A 12,588-nucleotide genomic window follows, 5' to 3' on the forward strand; every position below is an offset into this window, starting at 1 on the left:
ACAGACCAATATTACTGCCATACAGTGACCACCACATAACTCTATATACACACTATATACAGACCAATATTACCGCCATAGAGTGACCGCCACATAACTCTATATACACACTATATACAGACCAATATTACCGCCATAGAGTGACCGCCACATAACTCTATATACACACTATATACAGACCAATATTACCGCCATAGATTGACCACTGCATAATGACTCTGTATCCAGACCAATATTATGTGGCGATCACTCTATGGCTGTACTATTGGTCTGTATATAGTGTATATAGTCATTATGTGGTGGTCACTGTATGGCGGTAATATTGGTCTGTATATAGTGTCATTATGTGGTAGTCAATCTATGGCAGTAATGACTATATATACACTATATACAGAGCAATATTAATGCCAAAGAGTGACCGCCACATAATGACTCTATATACAGACCAATATTACCGCCATACAGTGACCACCACCTAAGGACTGAATACCACCTTATTTTTTTTTCTCACCGTATTGCCTTATATACATAGGAGCTGCAGCCAATCACCTGCAGCAATTACATAGGACTGATGAGGCCAGAGAATGGCTGCAGCTCCTATATACAGTCTATTCACCTCAACACTTGGAGTCAGCAGTGCTAATACACACACACCATTATATATATATATATATATATATATATATATATATACACACCATTATATATATATATATATATATATATATATATATACACACACACACACACACCATTTTATATATATATATATAATATATATATATATACACACACACCATTATATATATATATATATAATATATATATATATATATATACACACACACACCATTATATATATATAAAAAATTGAACACAAGGACGGCACTCCAGTAGTGTATAGTGAGGATTTATTCACCCAATCACAAACAGCTATATATATATATATATATATATATATACACACACACAGCTATATATATATATATATACACACACACACACCATTATATATATATATATATATATATATATATATATATATATATATATATACACACACACACACACATCCATGAAAACACATTATACAGATACAAACCATCCAGTCCACACACTTTACACAGGACATGTAACACACACTACATTCATCCATTATACACCTACATTCATACACATTACACACTACATGTACAGTATACTTACCCCCTCTAGCATGCTGGGTGTAGTGGTACATCCCCCTCATGTTCCTTGCAGCAGCAGCAGCAGGCTCTCATCCTCACCCGGCAGCCTTCTCCTCCATCGTCCCGACAGCTCCACACCAGAGCAGGAAGTCACGTGCAGAGAGGAGCTGGAGGGGGAGGGGGAGCAGACACCGAGTAGCGTCCTGCAGCCTCTGCGTGACCCCTGATGGCAGCAGCCGGGGATCACTGCCAGACGCTGGAGGACGCTGTCTGTGCTCTCCTCTCCTACTGGAACTGCGGGAGGGGGCCCCTGGGGGATGGGGGCCCTGGGCATTTGCCCTGCTTGCCCCCCCCTAACGCCGGCCATGGGTGGAGGAGTGGAGAGGGTTGGTGGAAAGGGTTAGAAGATATGGCTGGCGTCCAGGAAAGGGAGAAAAGGGTACGGTAAATATCAGAAAATATGGAAGAAGTGGGGGAATAAGCAGGGGTTGCAGAATAATGGTTAATTTCTATTTATTTATTTATTTTTTCTGTCTGTCCGTGTGCTGCCAGGGTGGGAGAGGGTGGGGGGAGGTGGGGTTAAGGTATTATATACTTTATTAAGTTGTTGTGGAATGTATGTAATGGATTATGTGTAATAAAAAATAAAATAAAAAAAAAGGGGTTATCCAAGACTAAATAAACATAGCTGCCTTCTCCCAGACACAGCACCACTCTGCTCCTCAATTTGTCTCTGGTATTGCGGCTCAGTTCCACGGAAGTGAATAGATCGAAGTTGTAATACCGCTCACAGCTTAAAGTGACACTGTCACCCCCTTTGTTCATTTTGACATCTCTACACAGGTGTAAAGGGTAAATTTAGTGTTTTTCATACCTTATTTCATATCATATGTCATGGTGCTTGTTCAAGTAAAAAGTGTCCTTTTATCATCTGCAGATTGTATTAAGTGGGCGTGGCCTCGCGGCACTAGCGCCACATAACCCCGCCCACAACGGCACAATTGGCCCCGCCCCCTCGCCGGCCATTGGAACAGGCTGGCCGAAAGGTCTAGACTCCACCCCCTTTACGTTGGACAACCAATGGGCGTCAAGAGGGCGGGGCCAACCGTGCCGTTGTGGGCGGGGTTATGTGGCGCTAGTGCCGCGAGGCCACGCCCACTTAATACAATCTGCAGATGATAAAAGGACACTTTTTACTTGAACAAGCACCATGACATATGATATGAAATAAGGTATGAAAAACACTAAATTTACCCTTTACACCTGTGTAGAGATGTCAGAATGCACTAAGGGGGTGACGGTGTCACTTTAAGGGCAGGTATGGGGCTGTTTTTGGAAGAAAGCAGCTATGTAATAAGCTTTTAGACAGTAAAAGATGTCAGCTGGTTGTATTCTCATGTTAGGATCGTACATCTGTGTGCAATTCAAGATATGTGATGAGCTGCTAGATATCTGTTTCCTACTGGATCTATCAATGTACCTCATATTTATATTCTATCTATCTATCTATCTATCTATCTATCTATCTATCTATCTATCTATCTATATATCATCTATCTCCTATCTATCTATCTATCTATCTATCTATCTATCTGTCTGTCTCCTATCTATCTATCTATTTATCTATAAAGCAAAAATCCACGGCACTCGGATAAGGTATAGAACGGGTGCCACCCCAGCACTGTGGAAAATAGTGCAATATACAGAAGTCCAAAAAATGGGTAACGGCACTCCGATATGAAGGTGAAATCAGTGATTTATTTCAGCACATAGGAACAAAAAATAGCTATTAAGTCCGCCGTGTTGCCTTTGCTTGAAATTTCAGTGTTTGATCCATAGTGGAACCATACCCAAAGATCGTTGGAGGTAAAAGACTGCAGGCACTCTTATTGTATGGTATCCCACCTGTCTCAGTGTATTATAGCCCGTCTATGGGAGAGCGCATGCTCCTCCGCTGCTGCCGATCTCCGCTTAAAGAAGTGACATGTCGCACACTCTCCCATAGACGGGCTATAACACACAGTGTGAACATTCCCTAAGGGGGAAAGGGGAGAAGATGAACACTATGGATTTGGCACTGTTGGGGCACATGTGTGATCAGGGGCGCCGCAATGATGAGGCGACCTGAATCGTCTGCCTCAGGCGGCGCCACCAGCTATCTTCATGGGGGCGGCATTCAGTGGCAGATTATAATATGAGCGGTTCGGGCGGCCGCCCACATTATAATCCGCCACTGACTGTACCCAGGGCCGCTTTAACCAGAGGGCACATGGTGCACGTGCACCGGGCCCACTGGTTAAAGGGGCCCCCCGAGCAGGCCGGCCGTTGCTATGTGCGACCAATGCGGTCGCACAGGGCTCCGGCCACCAGCCTGTCAGGGGGGAGCGCCATGGATGGGTAATCTACTTACCCCTCCATGGCGCCCCCTGCAGGGCCCCCCCGTCCGCCGCTGCCCCCGTCCGCTGCTGCTGCGGCGCTTCAGCGCTGCAGCAGCAGCGACACTGACAGAGAGAGAGCCATTGGCTCCCTCCCTGTCAGTCACTCACTCTTGTGGCCGCACTTCCTGCGGTCACAAGAGGCCGCGCTCTCCCTCTAGCGCCCGACGTCACTAGAGCGTCGGCGCGAGGGTAAGGGGAGTGCAGCCTCTTGTGACTGCAGGAAGTGCGGCCACAGGAGGGAAGAGAAGAGGAACGCGTGGACCCAGGTGAGTAAAAGTGTTTGTTTTTTTCAATGTTATATAGCAGGGGGAGCTATATACTATGGGGGGGCACAGGGGGCTATATACTATGGGGGGGCACAGGGGGCTATATACTATGGGGGAGAACAGGGGGCTATATACTATGGGGGAGAACGGGGGCTATATACTATTGGGGAGCACAGGGGGGCTATATACTATGGGGGAGAACGGGGGCTATATACTATTGGGGAGCACAGGGGGGCTATATACTATGGGGGAGCACAGGGGAGCTATATGCTATGGGGGAGCTATATACTATCAGGGAGCACAGGGGGGCTATATACTATGGGGGAGAACGGGGGCTATATACTATTGGGGAGCACAGGGGGCTATATACTATGGGGGAGAACGGGGGCTATATACTATTGGGGAGCACAGGGGGCTATATACTATGGGGGAGCACAGGGGGCTATATACTATGGGGGAGCACAGGGGAGCTATATACTATGGGGGAGCACAGGGAGCTATATACTATTGGGGAGCACAGGGGAGCTATATACTATTGGGGAGCACAGGGAAGTTATATACTATGGGGGAGCACAGGGGGCTATACACTATGGGGGAGCACAGGGGAGCTATATACTATTGGGGAGCACAGGGGAGCTATATACTATTGGGGAGCACAGGGAAGTTATATACTATGGGGGAGCACAGTGGGCTATATACTATGGGGGAGCACAGGGGGCTATACACTATGGGGGAGCACAGGGGAGCTATATACTATTGGGGAGCACAGGGGAGCTATATACTATTGGGAAGCACAGGGGGCTATATACTATTGGGGAGCACAGGGGAGCTATATACTATGGGGGAGCACAGGGGAGCTATATACTTTGGGGGAGCACAGGGGGCTATATACTATGGGGGAGCACAGGGGGCTATATACTATGGGGGAGCACAGGGGGCTATATACTATGGGGGAGCACAGGGGAGCTATATACTATGGGGGAGCACAGGGGGCTATACACTATGGGGGAGAACGGGGGCTATATACTATTGGGGAGCACAGGGGGCTATATACTATGGGGGAGCACAGGGGAGCTATATACTATGGGGGAGCATAGGGGGCTATACACTATGGGGGAGCACAGGGGAGCTATATACTATTGGGGAGCACAGGGGAGCTATATACTATTGGGAAGCACAGGGGGCTATATACTATTGGGGAGCACAGGGGAGCTATATACTATGGGGGAGCACAGGGGAGCTATATACTTTGGGGGAGCACAGGGGGCTATATACTATGGGGGAGCACAGGGGAGCTATATACTATGGGGGAGCACAGGGGAGCTATATACTATGGGGAGCACAGGGGGCTATATACTACTGGGGAGCACAGGGGGCTATATACTATGGGGGAGCACAGGGGGCTATATACTATGGGGGAGCACAGGGGGTTATATACTATTGGGGAGCACAGGTTAGCTATATACTATTGGGGAGCACAGGGGCTATATACTATTGGGGAGCACAGGGGAGCTATATACTATTGGGGAGCACAGGGGTCTATATACTATGGGGGAGAGCACAGGGGGCTATATATTATGGAGAGCACAGGGGGGCTATATACTATTGAGGGGGAGCACAGGGGGGCTATATACTATTGGGGGAGAGCACAGGGGGGCTATATACTATTGTGGGAGAGCACAGGGGGGCTATATACTATTGGGGGAGAGCACAGGGGGCTATATACTATTGTGGGAGAGCACAGGGGGGCTATATACTATTGTGGGAGAGCACAGGGGGGCTATATACTATTGTGGGAGAGCATAGGGGGGCTATATACTATTGGGGGAGAGCACAGGGGGGCTATATACTATTGTGGGTGAGCACAGGGGGCTATATACTACTGGGGAGAGTGCACAGGGGGGCTATATACTAATGGGGGAGCGCACAGGAGGGCTGTATATAACTGGAGGAGCACATGAGGGTCTATATACTACAGGGACACCTTAAAACTATGGAGGCACAGAGGGGTGTAACTATGTAGGAGTACAGAGGGGTGTAACTACTGTATAGGGGTACAAGGGACCTAACTACTGTATGTGTTGGAGCCTAAAATATTTGTCTGGCAGATTCTGGAGAGAAGATTCACAGCCAGGAGAAGACTTCAAGGTGGCCCACGCTGGATGGAGAGAAAAAGAAAAGGTGACAGACTCTGATCGGAGAAGACGCCTCCGGTGAGTCACTGGATGTAACTTCACTCTGTTATAGGCTTGTACTGATAGGGGTCATGGTATGGCGGTATTATGTAATGGTATCAATGGTGATATCTTTCTGTTTTGTTTAGTGCAGTTTTTATGTAATATGTAATCACTGAATGGTGGAAATAGTGTTATAAGGTAACTACTGTATGTACTGGGGCTCTTGATACAGTGTGGGGGCAAATTCAGTACATTATACAATGTGCAGAAAGGTAAGGGGGGGCCCACTCTTGAGGGCTGTGCACTGGGCCCACCAATGTATTAAAACGGCCCTGACTGTACCATGTACTGGAGCCCCCCCGCCCCCGGGCAGTATCTGTAATGAGATGCTGTGAGCGGGGGAGACTGTATTCATAAGCGCCGCGCTGTACTAAATCAGCCGCGCGGTGCTGATACTACAGCGCGGCGCTTATGAATACAGTCTCCCCCGCTCACAGCATCTCATTACAGATACTTCCCGGGGGCGGGGGGGCTCCAGTACATGCATTCCACGTCCGTGATCCGTTAGGATCACGGAACGTGGGAATGCAGCCTTAGTCCCCCGGCTGATGTGCGGCTGCCCGGGGTGTCCCGTCCTGTCCCCAGCAGCGCGCGCATCAGAGAGCTCCCCGTGCGCCGGAAGTCACAGGCACAGGCGCACGGGGAGCTCTGTGATGCGCACGCTGCCGGGGACAGGACGGGACACCCCGGGCAGCCGCACATCAGCCGGGACCAGACCAGAGAGGCTCGACGGGGGAACGGAGGGCAGGTGAGTTGTGTGCTGTTTTTTGTTTTTGTTTTATCTGCTGTGCAGGGGGGGGGGGGAGAGGGGGACCATCTATAAGGTAGGGGGGGGGGAAGGGGGCCATCTATAAGGGAGGGGGGAAAGAGGGGGACGATCTATAAGGGAGGGGGGAAAGAGGGGGACGATCTATAAGGGGGGGGGACCATCTATAAGGGAGGGGGAGAGGGAAGAGGGGGACCATCTATAGGGGGGGGGCCATCTATAAGGGAGGGGGGAAAGAGGGGGACCATCTATAAGGGGGGGGCCATCTATAAGGGAGGGGGGGAAGAGGGGGACCATCTATAAGGGGGGGACCATCTATAAGGGAGGGGCGGGAGGGGGACCGTCTATAAGGGGGGGGAAGAGGGGGACCATGTATAAGGGGGAGAGGGGGACCATCTATAAGGGAGGGGGAAAGAGGGGGACCATCTATAAGGGGGGATCTATAAGGCAGGGGGGAGAGGGGGACCATGTATAAGGGGGGGGAGGGGGACCATCTATAAGGGAAAGGGGACCATCTATAAGGGAGGGGGAGAGAGGGAAGAGGGGGACCATCTATAAGGGGGGGGAAAGAGGGGGACCATCTATAAGGGGGGGGGAGAGGGGGACCATCTATAAGGGGGGAGAGAGGGAAGAGGGGGACCAACTATAAGGGGGGGGGGGAAGAGGGGGACCATCTATAAGGGGGGAAGAGGGGGACCATCTATAAGGGAGGGGAAAGAGGGGGACCATCTATAAGGGAGGGGGGAGAGGGGGACCATCTATAAGGGGGGGAGAGGGGGACCATCTATAAGGGAGAGGGGACCAACTATAAGGGGGGGAAGAGGGGGACCATCTATAAGGGGGGAAGAGGGGGACCATCTATAAGGGGGGAAGAGGGGGACCATCTCCTAAAAGATCAGCACCCTCCTCTCCTGACATCCTCTGTGCTGCTGGGACTTCTCCTATAGGATTAGCACCCTCCTCTCCTGACATCCTCTGTGCTGCTGGGACCTCTTCTATAGGATTAGCACCCTCATCTCCTGACATCCTCTGTGCTGCTGGGACCTCTCCTATAGGATTAGCCCCCTCCTCTCGTGACATCCTCTGTGCTGCTGGGACCTCTCCTATAAAGTCAGCCCCCTCCTCTCCTGACATCCTCTGTGCAGCAAGGGACCAAACATTATGTTTATTGGGGACAGCAGTGGGGGGGGGGCAGTAGTGGATTATAATGTGGGCGGATTGACGGGGGGGGGGGGGGCGTCATTCTATAGTTCGCCTCGGGCAGCAGAGAGGCTAGAATCACCCCTGTGTGTGATACATTTACTGTATGTGGCTATTAGGGGGTAAATAAAAGAAAGAAAAAGAACCATTGCTGGATTGGACTCTGGGGAGGGGGGTCACAGTTATTGGCTGAAAATGGAATAAACTTATAAAGCAATCGACCTAAGCTGCTGCCTGTACAGGGATCCCCAGACTGCAGCATCAGGTGGGGGAGCCTGTGCTTCCTCCTTACACAGTCTATCCTATTCCAGCAGCCTAATAACACTAACTGTCAGTCAGAGCTGCTGCTGCTCCTCTTCTCAGTCCCTGACAGCCATGCACAGGCAGGATACCTCGGCTGCTGCCATCAATCCTCCCTCTCTTCTCTTCCTCACGGGACGTTTCAGCATAGTGCAGTAGAGAAGGGGGAGGGGCTGTCAGCAGCAGCACCGTGCAAGAGGAAGTGAGTGAGGAGAGCTCTTCCCGGCCACATACAGCTTCCGGTGACCTAGTGAGCCCCCCAGGAGCAGGTCCCTGATGGCATCTGGGGGGCCCACTACACACATGTGCCAAGGCTGTCTGCAAAAGCAATAGCTTTTGCAGACAGCATTTTCAGCTCAGTGGGCCCCTGCCAGTGTGGGCCCGGGAGCGGCAGTCCCCCCTGCCCCCACCTATTTTCGCCACTGCCCCAGCTGTAAAGCTACTTCTACCCCACTACTTTAGCTATCGCTGCCCCCAGCCCTACTGCTGCCACTACCCCCAGCCCTAAAGCTACCACTATCCCCAGCCATACAGCTACTAATTCCCCAGCCCTACTGCTGCTATTACTGCAAGTCCTACTGCTACCCCCAGCCCTACTGCTGCCACTAACCCCGGTCCTACAGCTTCTACTACCCCCAGCCCTACTGCTGCTATTACTCCCAGCCTTGCTGCTACTACCCCAAGCCCTACTGCTACTACTACCCCCAGCCCTAGTGCTACTACTATTCCTGGTGGATGGAACCAGTTATGAGTAAATGATAGGGTATTAATATGGCATTGGAGTCGGACAGGGCAGGGGTCACACTTATTAGGGCATTTATACCCCAACGGGTCTCTGAGCGAGCAGGGGTAGTTTGGTTCACCTGACATAGGGCCTATTAGGGACAAAGGTGCTCACTACATCTTCCTACCCTGCACATTTGGGATGAACAGACTACCATTGATCTACAAGCAGTTTACATTTGGTAAGATCGTTCTAAACTTTAGCATATACATGATACCTTTAAGGGTGGGTTCACACGCACCAGATGGCAGCGGATTTCACGGTACTGTCATTTTGTATGTCATTCTCCTGCCAGTATGTTCCGTCCCCCTTAACCCACCACTACCCAGTGAATACTTTACCTGTCCGCAGTCCGGCCTGCTTCTGTGGCTCACGGCTCCCTGACGTCCTCCTTAGCCAATAAGTGGCTGCGGCGGGACATAGCACTGATTGGCTGAGCGGGATGTCAGGGAGCCGGAAGCCACAGAAACAAGCCAAATTGCGAACGGGTAAAGTATTCACCGAGTAGTGGTGGGTTAAGGTGGGACGGGGTTAGGGGGGATTTCAGTACCGTGAAATCTGCTGTGATCCGGTGCGTGTGAACCCACCCAAACAATGTTTTACAGTCTGTGTCCCTCCTTTGTGGTTATAACAGGATTTATGGTGTCTGTAATGTTGTGTCCACACTGCACATGTGTCAGTCTAGTCTTACAGTATAGCAGCTATCTGACAGTAAATGTATGTTACACCTAACAACAAATCAGAGTACAGTCTACTTTATAAGTATGCATAACATATATTTTTATTTATATAAAGGAGAACTCAGTAATCATGCAAAAAATAACATTTATTCTTACATCTGTAGGATGTGCTATTACTTTGCCCTGTTGTGTTTTTTTATTTAATTATTTTTAAACCACCCCCCCTTGCAGCCCCCATACACCTGCATCGATTCATTCAAAAACTTATCTACTTCCTGTTTCAGCGACATCTTCATTTCCTGACCACTCACAGCGCTGTGTCTGTCATGTCATGTCATGTCATGGAGGATGGCCAGGCTGCTGTGTCTGTCGGCCATTATGGAGGGTGGCCGGGCTGCTGTGTCTGTCGGCCATTATGGAGGATGGCCGGGCTGCTGTGTCTGTCGGCTGCTATGGAGGATGGCCGGGCTGCTGTGCCTGCCGGCCGCTATGGAGAATGGCCGGCTGCTGTGTCTGTCGGCCGCTATGGAGGATGGCCGGGCTGCTCTGTCTGTCGGCCGCTATGGAGGATGGCCGGCTGCTCTGTCTGTCGGCCACTATGGAGGATGGCCGGGCTGCTGTGTCTGTCGGACGCTATGGAGGATGGCCGGCTGCTCTGTCTGTCATCCACTATGGAGGATAGCCGGGCTGCTCTGTCTGTCGGCCGCTATGGAGGATGGCCGGCTGCTCTGTCTGTCGGCCGCTATGGAGGATGGCCGGCTGCTGTGTCTATCGGCCGCTATGGAGGATGGCCGGGCTGCTGTGTCTGTCTGCCACTGTGCTGTATGACATTGTCCCGGCTCTACAGGCAGATGGGGAAGCCTATAGTGGAATCCTCCCCCATTACAGCATGGAGGAGATGCTGCGATTGGGGGAGAATTCCACTACAGGCTTCCCCATCTGCCCATATAGCCATGACAATGTATTGCAACTCCCCCCGTGCGCCTGTTTCAGAAGCTCTTTAATGTGTGGGTGTGTGGGATTTCACTGTGTAAGAGAAGTGGCGGCTCCGGTCATCCTCGGGGCCCTAGCATCTCTGTGGCGCTGTAAGACGGGGGGATTCCACTCCAGGCCTCCTTGTCTGCCTGTAGAGCCCATAGAGGGACAATGTGCAGCAGCACCCCCCTTGCTTACCAGCATCTCAGCGTCTCTGTGATGTGTCGGGAGGATTTCACTCCAGGCTTCTCCGTCACCCCCTATGTCACTTTCTATCTACTGTGGCCCCCAGCTGTTGCACAGCTACAACTACCATTATATCCTGGTGACATTACATGATGGGAGTTGTAGTTAGGTAACTTGGAAAACTCCAGGTTGCAGAACTACAATTCCCATCTTGTACTGTCACCACAACATGAGAATGGGGGTTGTAGTTATGCAAACATGAGAGCTCCAAGTTGAAGAACTACAACTCCCATGATCATGTTGTGGGGACTATACTTTATGGGAGTTGTAGTTTTACAGCTTGGAGTTCTCCTGTTTGCATAACTACAACCCCCATCTTGTACCATATATATTATTTATTATTATTATTATTATTATTATTATTTTATTTATTTATTTAGCATTACAGATCACACAGTAGATCCTGACCCAGTGATAGCATTGTCACATATTACTGCACACCTGGATAACGTCTTAGGCCAGGCCCATGTATGTGTGCTATGTGATTTCCCTCTCCACCTTATAGGAGTATATTCCTTCCTATGTCCGCAGAGGTGCTGGAGATCACATAACACACACAGTGCATGAGCCCGGCCATAGACCACAGCCACCACCCAGCAGTTATCATGGCCAACTAAGCCCCGCCCCCTGCATGGAACATGGCAAAATGGCAGTTGGAAATGGCTGAACATGGGGAATAAGTAACAGGGTGTGAGGTATTTATAGCTCCCCAATCTACACATCTCCTCCCATCACCACTGTCTCCTATGGGGGGGCACCTATGTGATCATGTGATCAGGGAGGAGTATGCACAGGTACAGATACTCCTGCGCAGGACATCCCACTATGTACACAACCCCATCTCTATACAAGCATCCCACAGTGCATCCTATCTGCTATACCCTGCTATGTGTTGTGTCCTGTACATATAAACCCACCCTGGTGATTACCTGGATTATATTCTCTGCAATAAATGACATCTTATATAACTAGTGACATTCTATTCAGTCCCTTTCCTTTCCTAACCCTGTACTGGATGGGGAATTCTTACTCACATGTTGCTCGAAGACAACTGGAACGTCCTTTTCCTCTACGGACTGGTCCATGTCCATCTTCGGCTCTTCCTCCATGTCTCCAAATCGCCTCCTGTCGTCAATCTCTCGCAGAAATCACCTGTGTGGGTGAAAAAATTAAAGATTACTTGGAGAAAACTGATTGAAAATAGAAAATAACAAAAAATACCAGGAGCCATTGGATGTGCGTACTTACGATCCAACTCCTAATAAAGTTCTGAAGGGTCCAGTAGCAGTTGTATTATGATGTCATATTTCTTTTGTTTTGATTTTTAAATAAACTTTATTTAAACATCTTGATACAAACACTTGTACTAACCATATAATGCAATATCACTGATATAAACATTACATACATAATGAACAATTGGCCATTGGCGGGAATTTCTATTTTTGTTTGGATAAATAAGATCTTGGTCTATGCCCTTGGCTGCAGTATTTTAATATGGTTTATACTGAT

The 12,588-nt window shown here is 49.6% G+C and overlaps 1 protein-coding gene across 1 annotated transcript in view; it reads right to left on the reverse strand.

Moving 5' to 3' along the window:
- The window catches only part of LOC138789253 (uncharacterized), a 30,140-nt gene extending 17,833 nt beyond the window's left edge, over positions 1-12,307 (reverse strand). The window contains exon 1 of the mRNA XM_069967854.1: positions 12,111-12,307. Within this exon, the coding sequence (XP_069823955.1) occupies positions 12,111-12,185 (75 nt within the window). The 5' untranslated portion in view covers positions 12,186-12,307. The remainder of the gene's footprint in view (positions 1-12,110) is intronic.
- Between the last annotated feature and the right edge of the window lie 281 nt (positions 12,308-12,588).

This window comes from Dendropsophus ebraccatus, chromosome 4 (genome assembly GCF_027789765.1).
Source record: "Dendropsophus ebraccatus isolate aDenEbr1 chromosome 4, aDenEbr1.pat, whole genome shotgun sequence".
NCBI lineage: Eukaryota > Metazoa > Chordata > Amphibia > Anura > Hylidae > Dendropsophus > Dendropsophus ebraccatus.